The sequence below is a fragment of the Staurois parvus genome, unplaced genomic scaffold (genome assembly GCF_062004578.1).
Source record: "Staurois parvus isolate SC_StPar_1 unplaced genomic scaffold, SC_StPar_1.0 ptg000009l, whole genome shotgun sequence".
Classification (NCBI taxonomy): domain Eukaryota; kingdom Metazoa; phylum Chordata; class Amphibia; order Anura; family Ranidae; genus Staurois; species Staurois parvus.
The window spans coordinates 83,297-101,195 of record NW_028317805.1 but is presented as its reverse complement, the minus strand read 5'-3'; the positions used below and the strand labels follow the sequence as shown (position 1 = coordinate 101,195).

At 39.2% G+C, this 17,899-nt stretch overlaps 1 protein-coding gene across 3 annotated transcripts in view; it reads right to left on the bottom strand.

Moving 5' to 3' along the window:
- The window catches only part of LOC149474197 (alpha-2-macroglobulin-like protein 1), a 120,040-nt gene that overhangs the window by 27,471 nt on the left and 74,670 nt on the right, over positions 1-17,899 (bottom strand). For all 3 annotated transcript variants that reach the window (XM_089668831.1, XM_089668843.1, XM_089668840.1), the window contains exons 18-25: positions 13,269-13,347; positions 13,042-13,138; positions 9,742-9,967; positions 8,045-8,171; positions 7,150-7,271; positions 5,190-5,250; positions 2,881-2,964; positions 2,262-2,438 (exon numbers count right to left, since the gene is read on the bottom strand). In XM_089668831.1, coding sequence (XP_089524957.1) covers positions 2,262-2,438; positions 2,881-2,964; positions 5,190-5,250; positions 7,150-7,271; positions 8,045-8,171; positions 9,742-9,967; positions 13,042-13,138; positions 13,269-13,347 — 973 coding nt within the window. The remainder of the gene's footprint in view (positions 1-2,261; positions 2,439-2,880; positions 2,965-5,189; positions 5,251-7,149; positions 7,272-8,044; positions 8,172-9,741; positions 9,968-13,041; positions 13,139-13,268; positions 13,348-17,899) is intronic.

The following is a 17,899-nucleotide window of genomic DNA, read 5'->3' as shown; positions in this document are numbered from 1 at the left end:
TACACCCCTTTTGAAAAGTAAGATTTTAATCAATATCTCAATGAGCACAAGAACAATTTCCCAAATTTTGACAAAACTGAGTTTCATGGAACATTTGTTTAGCTCATTACATGAAAGTATGGCTAATAATATAAATTAGATTACAAAATCTTCAGTTTTACTCAAATTAGTTGATGCAAAAATGAATACACCCCACAACAGAAACTACTACATCTAGTATTTTGTATGACCTCCATGATTTTTAAGGACAGCATCAAGTCTTCTAGGCATGGAATGAACAAGTTGTTGACATATTACAACATCTATCTTTCTCCATTCTTCAACAACAACCTCCTTTAGAGCCTGGATTCTGGATGTGATGCTCTCCAGAATTCCCTAGAGGTGTGCGATTGGGTTCAGATCAGGAGACATACTTGGCCACTGAATCACTTTCACCCTGTTCTTCATCAGAAATGCATCTGGGGCCTTAGATGTGTGTTTTGCATCATTGCCATGTTGGAAAATTGCACGATGACCAAGGGCATGGAGTGATGGTAGCATCTTCTCTTTCAATATAAATAAGTATATCTGTGAATTCATGATACCATCAAAGAAATGCAGCTCCCCGGCACCAGCAGCACTCCTGCAGCCCCACAGAAGGACACTGCCACCACCATGTTTCACTGTAGACACCATGCATTTTTCTTTGTACGCCTCACCTTTGCGACGCCATACAGTTTTGAAGCCATCAGTTCTAAAAACATTTATCTTGGTCTCATCACTCCAGAGTACAGTCCTAGTAGTCTTCTTCTTTTTCAGCGTGGGCCCTGCAATATTCTAGCCTGGCTTTTTTGTGGATAGGCTTTAGGAGAGGCTTCCTTCGTGGACGACACCCTTGCATGCCATTCCTCTGCAGTATATGCCAAATTGTGTCACGGGAAAAAATCACCCCAGTGCTTTCTACTTCTTTACCTAACAGACGTGAACTTGCATGGCAATATTCTTCAGCCTTTCTCATTAGAAGATGTTCCTGTTGAGGTGTTTACTTCCGTGGATGGCCTGGATATCTCTGTGAGATGGTTGCAATTCCATCTTTGTTATATTTTTGTATCACTTTTGCTACAGTATTCTGACTGATAAGTAAAGCTTTGCTGATCTTTTTGTAGCCTTCACCTTTCTTGTGTAAAGAAATTATTTTTTTTCTCAGGCCTTGTGACATTTCTCTTCCAAGTGGTGCCATTGCTGACAGCATGAAAAGGGGTTTTCTTTGTTAAGTAATAACTTTTATAAATAACTGTCTGCTGGACACTAGTTTAACAAGAATTCAACTACTAGTTAGTCTAATTATTCATTAAGTAGGATTTTGTTGTCTAAAATATAGCTTTGCTACTAAGACTTTCATTGGGGTGTATTTATGTTGCATGCTCTTGAATGAATTTGTTAGGAAAAATACTTTTTTGTGTGTGCAAGTAAACACATCTTGTTTGCAATCAATGGCCTGCATTTGTGGGAATATTTTGTAGTATAGTGTCCCATAGAAAATGTTAATTCTGAAAGGAAAGTAAAGGTTTTTTGATAAATCTGTTGGGGTGTACTTATTTATACTGAGCACTGTATATGGGGTAGCTTTGGGTATGGAAGAGAGATTGTGCTTTGAAAGGGGAATACACAGGATCAGTTTTGGTACTTCTCAGAAGATAAGGCAGCAACATTTATGGGGTTCTAGCATGCAAAATGTCAGCCAAGTGCAGAAGATGAAGGTGATTTAGCAAAAAAAAAGATACACAGAAATTAACTTGTGTAGCTAAAGTCAATTAATAATGATTGACTGCAATGTAAATTAAAGACTGTAATTCTTCACTTTTTAAAGTACTCTACCTCCTCCTTTACACAGCTGAAGTGGGAGCTCCACCATCTAAGCCTGCTCTTGTGCAGAAAAACACCCAACAATTCTGAACAATTCATAACTCCATTTGTGGTTAACTGTATGTGTTTTATGTTTCTTATACTATTATTGATTATTATTATTGCATTTGTTTGCTTGTTGATACTTTTATAGGAATAATACCGTAAACTTTTTTAAAATGCAATAATGAGGGCTTTATGTGATACCAGGACACAAACAGGAAAGGTGTGCAGTGACTTCCAGGAGCCTACCAGAAATAAATGTTTATTCCTTATGGTTTATCTGTACTTATAAAACTTGAATTTTGACTGGTTGCTGTTAGTCACTGCTCATTATTTTTCTTTGTACTATGTGGTACGGATAAACAGTAGCTCACCGCTGTCCAGGAAGTTGGTGGCTTTTTTCTTTATCTCATCAGTTAGCTGATGGGTCTTCTCCAGATACTGTAGAATGAAGATGTTTGGGGCAAAAAGGAGCATGTTCTGCTCTCCACACCCATATGGCATGGCTAGAAGGTGGTCTAGGTTCTGCATGGCTGTACCCATCAAGTCTCCTAAAAAAGGGAAAATGTTAATAAATGTTTATATTTGGTATTATTCATAATATCTCAGTATTTTATATCTGACTTGAAATATTAAAGTATAAGTAAAGTCAAAACTTTGTTTTAAAGGTTTGGACAGAGTGGAGATGGATTAGAGCAATGTATCTTCATTGGAAGCTGGACCTGATGGAAAATCCAAAATGTTATAGTTGTCACTAGAACAAGAGGTGAGGGGGAATCTTCTAACAGGAATTTGTTCTGGTAGCAGCTATCTAAGAAGTTAAGCAAAATCTCATCAACGGGGCACAGACATCAAAAATCAAATGAAAAGTTTGAACCCTTCCAACAAGTTTAAACCCTTCCCTAGTGAATACAAACATTAAAAAAATACTATACATTTAGTATTTTTGAGACATGTTACACAGACATTTAAAGCAATCACAGTATATTTTACCCAGTACAGAAATATAAGCTCTTTCAGACTCGTTCAGAATGTTCCTTGGAATCTTTAAAGAGTGTTTCTCTGTTTTTGAATCACCTGAATGTGAAAACATAAGATTGTTTCAGATAGCTATTGATCAATGTAGAACAGTATAAAGCATAGAAAGTAACTTAGAATGGGCCTCCATTCAACAAATATCAGTATTATGCGTTGTACTACCAATAAAAACTGTTTCACACAATTTAATAATAATTAAAATAAATGTTCACACAATATATTATAAAGAATTATATGCAGAAAAACTAATAAAATGAGGCTTAAGATGTAAATGAAAACCTGGCAAGGAGGCACACATGCAAACAGGTAAGTGGTTTAATTCCCTGCCGTGCCCTCCAATAAACACAATTTAACGCCAAAAGTAGTTTTTCAGACTTTTTGGGACAGGCCTACTGAGGAGCCTTTGGGTACAGCTGCATAAGAAAGAAATTGTCAAATTGTATTTTATATTTAATAGAAAATGTGTAATATAAATATTTGTAATAAAATAGTTTACATTATACCATCACGTGATTAATTTTATTTATAGAGAGAGAGAGAGAGAGAGAGAGAGAGAGAGAGAGAGAGAGAGAGATTGCTTGCCCAGGAAACTGTACAACTTCCTTAAAAAGTAACTTTATTTTGGTTTGAATAGAGTGGGGAAGGGTTAAGACCTCTTTCAATGTTGATAGATATAAGCCAGCATCTCAGTGGACTCAGACTTTGAAAATCTTTATTGGCTAGACATGTACATGTATTTGTGTAGCCAATAAAGATTTTCGATGTTTGAGTCCACCAAGTTTTATTATTATTATTATTATTATACAGGATTTATATAGTGCCAACAGTTTGCGCAGTGCTTTATGATATAAGGGAGACAGTGCAATTACAATACTTTTCAGTCAAAAAGGAATAGGAGGACGGCCCTTCTCATGGAGCTTACAATCTTAAGGAATCTAAACTTTAGAGCTTACAATCTAAAGTTGCTGGCTTATACAGTATCTATCAACATTAAAAGTATTGAGGAACTGCACATCCCAGCAACGAGCACCAGTTTTCAGCCTTGGATGGCATCACCAGCAACAGAGCTTGGGTATTGTATTCAGTGATTTTAAGACCTGTTCCACATGTTTATTGATTATAGAAGAAATAGAAGTAGAGAACCAAGGGAAGAGTTGGTCTTGGGTCAACTATGACTGTGTGTTGCAAAGTAACCTGTTCTTAGAGTGTTTTCTATTCTGATTGAATGTTCTAAAATGTATTTCCTTTTAAGATTGAATGTTCTTAAGAGTATTTTCTCTTAGGATTCAATGTTCTTAGGGAATTTTCTCTTCTAAACTAATTTTCATAAGGGTATTTTCTTTTAGGTTTGAATGATTCTAGGGTATCTTCTCTTAGGATTGAATGTTTCTCAGGTGTTTTCTCTTAGGATCGAGTGTTCTAATGCATGCACTTGTGTGCATTGTGCACATGCACTGGAGGAGTTATTACAATGCATCACAGTTTTTGATTTTTTTGATTTTTGTAAACTTTTTTCAATTACACCCCTTGAACTCTATGCACAGCAGCACATTGTAATGCATTATGTTATGATAAAATATATCAGCATCTTTTTATTGCAAAGCACATATGGCACTGCAGGTCATTTATTAACAGAATGCATAGAATTTTAGCATAGTTTTGGCAGTAGTAAATATCTTATCTTTATCTTAAATAACACAAATTCTGAAAGGGGAAGTGGTCTATTTTCTGAAATCAAGAGAAAATATAATGCACGACAGGCAAAAGTGTTGCAAAAAAAAATTAAGCATGATTATAAGCATGAATCAATCAATATGGTCAAGTGTACAATAAAACAAAAACCTTTGAGGTACAGGAGATAATCCTAATTTTTTCTTTGTCATTATTCCCCAGATGTGCTGGTTCACATATATGCAGATTGGATGTGGGTTGCACCGCATCCAATCTGCATGACATGTGATGTAACATTGCTTCCTATGGTGCCTGTTCACATATGTCCGGTGCACTGGCAGTGCAGATTCAGTGTGGACTGAAAAAGAGTGCTGTTCGATTTCTGAGCAGTGAAGTCTAGTTCAGGTGCCAATTACAAGCTATTGACTTCTATGGGAACTGTTTCAAACTCCACATGTGTGAACAAGATAACATCCTGACCTGAAACTGATGTAAAGCTGACCTGATCTGCTGAACAACTACTGTGTCAATTACAGGTGAAACCTGAACTTCAATCCCCACTGCACATGTTTAAATCGGCTCTAAGCCCTCACCTTCTCCATCTTGGATACAAATAAGTGAGCTGTGAGACTTTTCTTCCAGTACACCCCCAGGCTGAAATCATTAATAGACATGGAATACAGAACATTAGAGAAGAATCTAATCAAAATAGATAAATATAAAGACAATTGTCTTAATACAATACATAGCAAAACATATGAGGAGATGAAACACATGATGGCAACCTTATTATTAGAGTTGAATCAAAAGTAATACATTCACTTTCATATCTCATCAACAGATAGTAGCATTGAAAGACAACAAGTTGGGGTTGATTTACTAAAAGCAAAAAGGCTGTGCAAAGGAATTTCCCTTTAGCTTAGTGAATGAGGCAAACACTGTGCTGCCTTCCATCATCCAATGCAATGCATATCTATCTACCAAGACCCAAGTAGCCAGCTGAAAGAATGCACCAAGAGTCTTGCTAGCATTCAGTAGCCAAGGATATTCATCCAAGCCATCCACTCGAGGCTTCAAACAGGAGCATCTTCCACTTCACAAGTTGAGAGCCGAGCTTCCTGTGGATAGAGTCACCCAGAATTCCTTAAGATAAACAAGAGAGACTTCTCCATTTCAACCTCAAAGTGTTTACACATGCTTTGCCTCTCATGCAGGAGCGACATGATGCTTCAAGGACTGTTTCAGTTATCAAGACTGCATTGCCAAGATCATCCCAGTTTTCACCTGATGTCTTTGGACTTGTGTTTATACTTGTTTTTGCTTGCTCTCCCTCTCTTGTTCTTTTTATGTCCTAGGACATCTAGGTCATCCTTTATGGACTTATATTGGGTTACAACCTTATAACCTTACAATTTCAGGCAGGGTGTATTCTGCACCACTTTCATGTATATTTCTGTGCTCTAGTGAACTGCATTAGGTTATAATTTTTCACCATTTGGTGGTGGTTTTAGGACTTTGCAACTTGTTTACAAATGTGAAATTGGTTTCTCCCTCTGTCCACCACTAATGTTCAGTGCTAGTTAGTTTAGTCCTAGCTAAACCCTTTTCAAGCTCCCTCAGTCATTATCAGTTATTTGCAGAGACAGGGCTCAGGAAAGTCATTATAGATAAGGCAATGTCGGTCACTCTAAAAATACCCAATGTTCAACCAAGTGAAAATAAAATTAAAAAGTCCTTTCCAAGTTCTCCGTATATCCTAATGGAGTCTTCTTTAAGTCCACCAGTTCTTAGTGATCCTTTGATCTCCACTACTCCTCCGAGCAATGCGTCTTCTTCTACTCTTATTACCTCAAAATAAATAAACTAAACATAGTGCATTATCCTTAAACACAAATAAAAGTGCATCCAAGTGTTCACAAAAAACAGTGTCTCAGTGATCACATGCACATCCAATGATTGGGGTTCGTGCCCTTATCCAAGCTGAGTAGGAACTCGCTTGTGTAATCAACACTTCTCCATATGCTGTAAGTGCCACGCCATACGACAATAGTGATCATACATACTCCCTACCCAAATCTGTCCAACTATCTCCTAATCTATCCATCTTTAGACGTCCTTTAGACAGAAACCCTTCTCTTTAAAGAAGCTTACCCCGCTGCTTACTAATACACTGTGTCTTTACTTTCATCAGCTCATCTCCCACAGTAATTGCCTTTTGTATCACTTGACCCTCCAACCTAGAGGCTGGGATATAAACCTTTGCAAGAACATGTTAATGTTGCATGGCAACCAGAATCTATGTTTTAGTTTAAGACATGGATGGCAAAAATGATAGCTGTAAACAGATTGGTTGCAATGAAAGTTTTCTTAAACACATTTTTCATATATCATTTCCTACTATAGTGAATCTGGTACATGATTGTGTTAGCATTAATGGGATTTTGTGATTTTGTGACATGTTCCATCTTTGTTTTGCTGAGCTTACAATTCTGATTTGAAATCTCTAGTACCTGAATAGGATACACAGTATAAAGGAATGATCAGGAAACTGACCTGTATGAGTAATGGCTTAATAATCGTATCAGAACTGCCTTGGCTGGGAACAACCGGAATCTCATTTTGACACAATTCAAATGAGTTTATAGCTTCTGTCCTCACTGTGACATTTACCAATCCTGATTTGAAAGAAAGAGTTTGAAAATTAATGGGTGATAATAACTATAATAATTAGCATGATGAGTTTACATAAATAAAGAACAGATCATATCCTCTTTTAAAGAAAGCCCTGGTCATCTATGAGATAACTACTTTGCATTGAAGGTAGTAGAGTGTAGCCAGTAAATGAGTTTTGGTCAGGACAGATGACATTTGGGAAAACATGTAATACTGTCATGGTTGAAAGCCATTGGCACTCTGTATAGTCTCCATTCTCTCGGATTACTTTTCATGACCCAAAAATACATGTCAACTAAGTACTTTTCAGCCAAAAATGGTCCGTATGCAGATATATGAGCATAGGACTGCTGCAGAAATTATAAATTACAATACCTGCAGTGGTAAAAATAAATAATAATGGTTCTGTGTACTCTGTAGGTTAGGAGTGTCAAACTAGTGGTCTTCCAGCTGTTGCCAAACTACAAGTTCTATGAGGCATTGCAAGACTGGCAGTTACAAGCATGACTCCCAAAGGTAGAGGCATGATGGAACTTGTAGTTTTGCAACAGCTGGAGGGCCACCAGTTTGACACCCCTGCTGTAGGAGATGTGGTTCCTGTATTATGACTGAATTAAAAAAAAAATCCACAAACTAATTTTTCTTTTGCTTTTCAGCCCTATGCATCTTCATCATTGATAGCCACCACTTTTTAATGTATCTATGGAAGGAAATACATTTGACATATAAGAAACATTTGCTGGTTGGCTTGAATGAAGACAGACTGATGGATCACCCAGTTTTGTGGCTTTCATGTTCCATTTGAAGGTTTTACTCTCCTCTGCACAAAGACAGCTGGTATATGGACTGTCTACACGTGTCCTCTGCTGTAATTCTTGAGAAGGTAGAAGGGTGGTTTGTATCTGTCAAAGTAAAAAATGAGCCATGGGTTAAGAATGCATTTTTATCAAAACCAGGAACCCCTCTTCCAACACCTCTAATCTCCATCACAAAGCAAATTCTTCCAGTGATACAAAATACAAAAATTAAAAAAAAAGCCACTTTCTTTGCAAGTACACTGTGAACTAGACTACCCATATGTGTTCTGTATACTCCCTTACGATAAATAGTAATAGAGATACACTATATTGTGAAAAGCATTGGGGCACCCCTCCAAATCATTGGATTCGGGTATTCCAATTACTCCATGGCCACAGGTGTATAAAATCAAGCACCTAGGCATGCAGACTGCTTCTACAAACATTTGTGAAAGAATGGGTCACTCTCAGGACCTCAGTGAATTCAAGCGTGGTGCCGTGATAGATTGCCAACTGTGAGATAAGTCCATCCCTTAAAATTTCTTGCTACTAAATATTCTACAGTCAACTGACAGGGGTATTATAAAAAGTGGAAGTGACTTGGAACAACAGCAACTCAGCCACAAAGTGGTAGGCCACATAAAATGACAGAGCAGGGTCAGCACATTCTGAAGCGCACAGTGCGCAGAAGTCACCAATTGTCTGCAGTCAATAGCTAAACACCTCCAACTCTGTATGGCCTTCAGATTAGCACAACAACAGTGCATAGAGAGCTTCATAGAATGGGTTTCCATGGCCGAGTAGCTGCATCCAAGCCTTACATCACCAAGTGCAATGCAAAGCTTTGGAAGAAGTGATGTAAAGCACGCCGCCACTGGATTCTAGAGCAGCGGAGATGTGTTCTCTGAAGTGACGAATCACACTTCTCTGTCTAGCAATCCGAAGGACGTGTCTGGGTTTGGCGGTTGCCAGGAGAAAGGTACTTGCCTGACTGCATTGTGCCAAGTGTAAAGTTGGGTGGAGGAGGGGCTTATGATGTGGGGTTGTTTTTCAGGGGTTGGGCTTGGCACCTTAGTTCCAGTGAACGGAACTCTTAAGGTGGCAGCATACCAAGACATTTTGGACAGTTTCATGCTCCCAACTTTGTGGGAACAGTTTGGGGATGGCCCCTTCCTGACTGCACATCAGTGCACAAAGCAAGGTCTATAAAGACATGGATGAATGAGTTTGGGGTGGAAGAACTTGACTTGCCTGAGTCCTGACCTCAACCCAGTAGAACACCTTTGTGATGAATTAGAGTGGAGACTGAGAGCCAGGCCTTCTCATCCGACATCAGTGCCTGACCTCACAAATGGTCAAACATTCCCATAGACACACTCCAAAACTTTTGGACAGCCTTCCCAGAAGAGTTGAAGCTGTTATAGCTGCAAAGGGTGGGACAACTCAATATTGAACCCTACGGACTAAGACAAGGATTCCATTAAAATTCATGTGCATGTATATAGTTTATGTGACTATAGGAATTCACTTCTGGTTCTGTCATTCATATATCTTATTTTCCTATTTTCACCTGACTTATTTAATGAACTAATATCATTCACATTTAATTATACCAAGCAGGATAATTATGCTCCCTAGTGCCATACCTCAACAATATTGTAAACATTGCAGTTACCTTTATACATTGCTTCAAATAGTTGAACACGGTGGCTTTAAGGATAAAAGTTTCTCCTCTCACTACAGAGTATGGGAGGGTGAGATCCACAAAGAATGGCTGGAAAACCCTAAGAGATGCTGGAGCAGACAGGCCAAATCCACTGGGGCCCATACAAAGAGCCCCGGCATTCCAGTCTGTGATGGTGTCTGGTGCACGGTGAAGAAATTCTGCATTACCACTGTCCCTAAAAATACATCAGAAACAGGCTATTTTACCAGACAGAGCTATTTACATACATACACATATATATATATATATATATACTAATATACAGAATGGGATATATGAAATAAACAAGACTATGCTATGAAACCTATTGGTATATGTTTTGGGCTCACGGTGGTGCAAAAGCAAAAGATCGTACTCATTATTGGCATAGCTGTACAGGAAACCATACACATTAGAGACACAGAGTCCAGTAGAAGGAACCACAGAGTATAGTGGGAGACTGGAACTTAAAGTATAACTAACTTTGGATGGAGTGGAAATGGATCAGAACAGCTGTCACGATTCTATTACTGTCTGTGCCACTGTTAGTGAAATTCACCCTCCTGCTTTTTCCTGTTTACCATTATTACCAAAAATGAAAGTGAAGGAAACAATTTTGGGTTGTCACCAGAATAGGAATAGAGGGAAATATTTAATTGGAAACACTAGTGACTCAGGTGATAATCAGGGATTCTCTCACTTTATAGGAAGTATCTTAAAGTAGAACAATGTCTATGGGAGACTGTCCCTCGAAGACGTTGTTTCTGCCTAAACATGTAGGGCATGGCTTGTAGATGACGTCATCATGTACGAGTGCTGCTAGGAGCCAATGTTTTTTCATAAGCTATCAGCCTGGTATTTTGTTTGCTCTAAATGCTGTATATTTGCAACAAATCTGCATGATTTTAACCATGATAATTCTTCTGGATCAAATAAAAGGCATTCATTTTAAAAATACTACACTATGGAAGTATATGTTTTTTCTCTTGTGCCTATCTCAGCAAGCGGAGGTGCAGTGTTTGATCCTATGCTTGGAGCCATTGAAAAAGCAAACCACTTAAGCGAATTTGACTTTTATAACTTTATGGTGCACCAAATCTGCTAAGAGATGTCTGTTGTTGGTGATACACGGTGATGGAGTTCTTTCAAGTCTAAAGGTGCACTATGGATGAGCTGTGTTTCTATCTACACAAGTTCTTTTTGTTAAGTGATTACATTTGCACATTCACCTGGGATTAAATAGTTTATGTTGATTATTTATCTACACATGGGAGTTGATTTACTAAAGGCAAACAGACTGTGCACTTTTCAAAGTGTTGTTGCTCCAGAACTTAGTAAATGAGGTAAAGCTTCACTTTGCAAAGACTACCCAATTATATGCAAGGAAAAAAAAAAAAACAGCATTTTTGCTTGCATGTAATCAGATTGTGGAAGTCAGTAGAGCTTCCCCTCATTTGCTAAGCTCTGGAGAACCTGCACTTTGCAAAGTGCACAGTCTATTTGCCTTTAGTTAATAAACTACATGGACTGCTATGGAATTTAATGTATAATTTTCTGTTTGTGATTTATTTGTTTCTGCTTTTTTATTATTTTAATGGTTTAATTGGTTTAACAATTGCATAGCGGCTGCTTGTAAACTCATTGGATTGTCTTTGACCCAGCGCAGATTTATTTTGATTTGATTTGTTCAATTAATAAACCCTAGAAGCTGATTGGTTACTATGCACAGCTGCATCACATTCTGGGTACACCAGTTTTAGTAAATCCCCCCCCCCATAGTGTCTATGTAAAAAAGTGAATAGACTAGAAATAGTAAAAGATATGATGTTAGTCGGAACAATAATTGTGCACTCACAAGACAATTGTATTTTCGCTACTTTCTTACACTATGTGCTGCACAGACAGAACTGTACAGACTATAGTGTATCTGTGGTTAATTTACTAATAAGAGTGGTTTGCTATGGGTACAGCAGCTAAGTGGTATGGTCAGGGCTGCTGTTACAAACCACAGGGCCCCATGCAGCTAACCTGACAGCCCTCCCCTAAAAAAAACAGTTTACTATGCTTCAGTTGTGAATGAACACAGTAATTGATTGGCACCAATCACTCATTGTGTTCATTCTGAAAAGAAATTTACTGGATCCTCCCCCCACTTTCCATCCTGAAGGATCCTATTGTGCGCCTTCAGCTGCCCATAGAAAGGAAAGGAGGGAAGCTCTGCAGGGGTGGGAGAACACAGGTGTGCCTGGGGAGCAGGGGTAAACATATGGTGTAAAGGGAGGGTGATGGGTGTGGCAGGGGGTTGGGCAATTACTGGAACCGATCCCTTGTATGGCTCTCTCTTTGCAGAAGCTGAAAGCCAGTGGGAGGGAGAGGAGAAAAAGCCAGATTTCAGCTCTCTTCTGCAGAGACACACACAGAGGATTGGTTCCAGTAATCCCCCCCCCTTGCCATGCCGATCACCCTCCTTGACCACATCCAACTCACCCAGCTGACCCCCTGGTGGCCTGGGCCCCGTACAGCAGGACTGGTGGTACCCCCTTGCCCATGGCCCTGGGTATGATGCTTATAATAAAAATGTGACTTTTTGGGTCTATCTGGGATTTAGGGATTTTGCATGCAAATCTTGTAGAAACCAAATCACAGGAAGTGTGAAGTGGTGTAATTAAGAAAACTGTTACAAAACACAGTTAAAGTAAGAAAGGCATATTAGATGCAGGGGTGGCTGTATTACAGTGCAGATACTCATATATGCCTGCTGTGGTCATGGTTAGGAAGCACATACAATTTTATATAGCATGGCATCTAAACAGGTTTCTAATGATAAAACCCATATATACACTGGATTTTTGCTCTGATTGCATTGCATATAGGATCTTTTGGTATGTGACAGGATGAAAACACAAAGTACAACTGGGAGACAGGGACAGAACTTTGTTACCCTATAACAGTAAGTGCCTGAACAAGGATGATCCAAGTATTATTTAGATGAAAGCTATAGATTTCCAATGTTAAAAAATACTTTTGAAATGACTTTAACATGTTTCAGCTGACATGAATAGTTAGTTTAAAAATAATGTAATCCTTTTATTTTCTCTTTGCTGAATTTGTTAAAAAAAAATCATATTGATGGTCTAAAGTTCACTGCTTGAAACTGAATTAAGAACCTGACCCAACTGGAGCACAATTTTATTATGGACCAGCAAAGTTAAATTTCATTTTTTTAAATGGAGAGTGATAAATATTTTTACAATTTTGACATCTGCTTACCCCACAGTTATCATTCCCCATATCCATGTTTCTGGGAAATATGTTCGGGTCCTCTCTGTTTTGCTAGGAATGCTAGGCCTTATATGACTGTCATGTCCTGGTGTTTATAGAACAATAGAAAGGCAGATGTTGCATGGATATTTATGATATTGAGTCTTGTTTCTGATATTGATAATAACAATAATGCTGTTATGATAAAGCAATTTGTGCAGGGAAAATCTTCTTACCACCATAGGCGAAATCAACTTCAACACATTTAAATGGCTTCTTAATTTCAATATTTGTCATCATTTTTAGCTTCATTTTCTGAAAAGAAGAACATAAAATATTTGTTAGAAATTAAAGGTGATTAGTTACTATATATATATATATATATATATATATATACACAGTCAGGTCCATAAATATTGGGACATCAACACAATTCTAACATGTTTGGCTCTATACACCACCACAGTGGATTTGAAATGAAACAAACAAGATGTGCTTTAACTGCAGACTGTCAGCTTTAATTTGAGGGTATTTACATCCAAATCAGATGAACGGTGTAGGAATTACAAAAGTTTGCATATGTGCTTCCCACTTGTTAAGGGACCAAAAGTAATGTGTATGTGTGTATATATAAATATATATGTATGTGTGTATATATAAATATATATATACAGTATATATATATATATATTGCCAAAAGTATCGGGATGCCTTTACACGCACATGAACTTTAATAGCATCCAAGTGTTAGTCCATATAGTTCAATATTGAGTTGGCCAACCTTTTGCAGCTATAACAGCTTCAATTATTCTGGGAAGGCTGTCCACTAGGAGTGTGTCTATGGGAATGTTTAACATTCTTCCAGAAATGAATTTGTGAGGTCAGGCACTGATGTCGGACAAGAAGGCCTGGCTCGCCGTCTCCTTTCGAATTCTTCCCAAAGGTGTTCTATCAGGTTGAGGTCAAGACTCTGTGCAGGCCAGTCAAGTTCCTCCACCCCAAACTCGCTCCATCCATGGACATTGCTTTGTGCATTGGTGGGCTGTCTTTTTCGAACAGGAAGGTGCCATCCCCAAACTGTTCCCACAAAATTTGGAGCATGAAATTGTCCAAAATATCTTGGTAACCTTAAAAGTTCCCTTCACTGGAACTAAGGGGCCAGGCCCAACCCCTGAAGAACAACCCCACACCATAAGCCCCCTTCCACCAAACTTTACACTTGGCACAATGCAGTCAGGATAGTACTGTTCTCCTGGCAACTGTCAAACCCAGAAACGTCCATCAGATTGTTAGACAGAGAAGCGTGATTGGTCACTCCAGAGAACACGTCTCCACTGCTCTAGAGTCCAGTGATGGCATGTTTTACAGCACTGCATCTGACGCTTTGCATTGCACTTGGTGATGTAAGGCTTGGATGCAGCTGCTCAGCCACAGAAACCAATTCCATGAAGCTCTCTATGCATTGTTGTTGTGCTAATCTGAAGGCCACATGAAGTTTGGAGGTCTTTAGCTATTGACAGTTGGCATCTTCTGTGCACTGTGCACTTCAGCATGCGGTGACCCCGGTCTGTCATTTTACGTGGCCTACCACTTTGTGGCTAAGTTACTGTTGTTCCCAGTTGCTTCCACTTTGTTATAATACCACTAACAGTTGACCGTGGAATATTTAGTAGCAAGGAAATTTCATGGATGGACTTATTGCACAGGTGACAACCTATCACGGTACCACGCTTGAATTCACTGAGCTCCTGAGAGCGACCCATTCTTTCACAAATGTTTGTGTAGCAGGAGAGATTAATCCTGTCTGATGGCTGTGATCTGCTGACTGGCCTCTCCTGTGTAACCTGATACTTGCCCTGACACAGACAAAGCAGTGAGGGATCTCAGCCCCCCTTCCCCTCTCAGACTGTAATAGAGAGAGAGAGCCAATTATTATATAATTATAAGAGCCATTAAAGGAGTCAATGACAAGGACTCTTTCAAGTAGGAAGTGTAGCTGCAAAGCATTGTGGATGATGGAGTCTTGAACAGAAACGGCCTTATAGGCTGATATGGAGATAGAATTACAAAAGAACTACGAAAGCCATCATGCTTGGAGAGAGCAGAGTGAAGGGATCCATCTTGGGGTCTCTCCTGAGGAGAGGAGATTGCATGTGGCAGGAGAGAGATTGGACCAGGCAAAGAAGTGCTTATGGGGAGTGCACTGCATGCTTGGTGATCTGCATCAGCCAAGCGAACATCCAAACTGAGAGAAATGGCTTACAGTACAGTGTCCATCCTGACAGTGTGAAGTTCTCATCGTCATTTCCAGGACGATCGTTTGGGCCTTAGTCACAGGATCTGGTGAGAGGGGTTTTGCCCACTGTCAGATGACAGGAACACTGCACACATACTGCATCATACCTTGCTCATATTCATCAGGCACTGGGTTGTGTAGATGGCCCTGCTGAACAGACACAGTATTCGCTTTGCTATACAAATACTGCCACAGGATTACAATTACACTTTAAGTGTTTAAGGAGTTTAAGTGAACCAATGAAAGTAGCTAGCTGAAGATCCCAAGATTCATTCTGTTACCAACAGACTGAAGTTACTGGTGCCATACGTGCACGTGCATGCGTAGTCAGGCCTCTATATTGCATGGTGTGTGGGGGAATAGCTTTACCTTGGAAAGTAGCTATTAAGCATCATTTGGGTACAATGTTTTTCTATTGGGCTTGTGGTGTCGGGGGGTTAGAAGGGAGAAGTCTGACACAACAGAGAGTCATTCTTCTGCTCTCCTTCTGCTTGGACATCATAGAGCCGAATTTATGTAGAGGAGTTAAATCCACTTTGAGGTTGCCATTTAAGTGTTTGCCTCTGCTCTTGGGGTTAATTCATGGTTGGAATCCCCTGAAAGCAGCCTGAGTATAAAAGTGAGTTATATTGCTTTCGGTCACAGTATTTGCTGTTCTCTTGATTCACCTAACATATACCTGTTAATGTTTATTACTTCCCATAGAGGTCTTACAGTAAAGTTGATCTCTGTGTTTTATTATAAAGTGTGTGCTTTTCATTGGTCCTTGCACTTACACTATTGCCAGGTGTGTCAGTTGGGGCTGAGACAGTTCTTGGGGTTGAGAGGCAGAGTGGCGGAGTGAACAAACTTAAGCAGCCCCTACGGGGGTATCGCTACATTTGTAGAAGCAGTCTGCATGCCTAGGTGCTTCATTTTATACACCTGTGGCCATGGAGGTGATTGGAACACCTGAATCCAATGACTTGGAGGGGTATCCTAATACTTTTGGCAATATAATGTGTGTGTGTGTATATATATATATATATATATATATATATATTTTTTTTTTTTGTACACACATACACACTATATACTGTATATATTGCTTTTGTATATACTTTCTTTTAGTTCATTATGTTCCTTTTAGTTGATGTAGATAAAACAGTTCATACTGATAATTCCTGGCTGGTATGAGGGTACACTAGGGAGAGCTGTAACTGGTGTAAGGGTACACTGGTGGGTTTGAAGCTGATTTGGGGTACACTGGGGAGGTTTGTAGTTGGCTTGGGGGAACACTGGGGTGATTTGTAGCTGATATGGAGGTACAATGGGTGAATTTATAGCTGATAGGGGGCACTACAGGGGTCAGTCACTGATGGGGGAACTGTGTGATGAAGAGCACAGTCAGATGAAACTAATTGGCAAGGGAAGTGCTATGATTGTAAGGAAAAGCTATTAAACGGAGGCTGTGATTTGTGGGTGAAGGGGATTTTGATGCAGGATGACTGATTACTGCTTGGGGGTGCTATAACAGAAAGGGGAGCTCTGACGGTGATTGATTATGCAGGTGCTGAATATGAATTACATTTGTGCTAACTGCTAAACATGAAACACTTGGGTAGGTGAATACTTAGCCATTGAGAATGTTAATTATTGCAAACATATGAAAATGTTGCCGCTGTGCTGTTTTTTTTTGTCTGTACAAACCCAACTTGATCTCATCTTAATGATACATTAAAGATATACACAAACAGATAGTTTTCTACTGGTAATGTAATGATCTAAAAGACAAATTTTGAAAGCTAAACTATTGTGCAGTGCTCTGGACATGCTGAGGGCTGCACTTGAGGCCCCCTATAATCACTATAAATTGACAACCACTTTTGTGATTGATGTTGACTGATGAGACTGAGTGAAAGAGCACATTCCTGGCTACTTTTTAGATGAGCAAAGTCCTCCCTGATGGCCACTGGATGGTGCAGGCTTTGGCCTTTATCAGTTACTTGATTACTGTTCCTGGAGCAGGTCTGATAGAATGTAATCAAGCAACCTATGGACAAACTACAAAGCTAAGGTCCACACCAGCTCCGTTCCTGGAACACAAACATCTAAAGAGAACCATTACTGGCTTGTGAAAGCATCTGATCAAAGCAATCTGCTTTGGAGGCCGGAGGGGAGATTTGGGGTCTAATAGGCCCCAGATCTCTCCAAGGAGAGGATCTGTCACATCACAAGGGATACTGTGATAGCAATAAAGTTGATAAAAAATTTTTTTACATTTTTTTTTTATAAAATCAATATTAAAATATTAAAAACATTTTAAAGCTTTGCCGTCCCCTCGTGCTCATGGCCAAATGCAAACGCGCACGTAGGTCCCCCACACATATATAAACAGTGATCGCACCACACATGTGAGGTTTCACCACGAACGCCATAGCAAGAGCAATAATTCTTGGGGTAGACCTCCTGTATAACTCTAAACTGATAACCGGTGAAAGTTTTTAATGTATCACTTATGGAGATTTTTAGGAACTGTGGTTCGGCAGTGTTCCACAGGCGTATGCAATGTTAAAGCGTGACATAATAGGT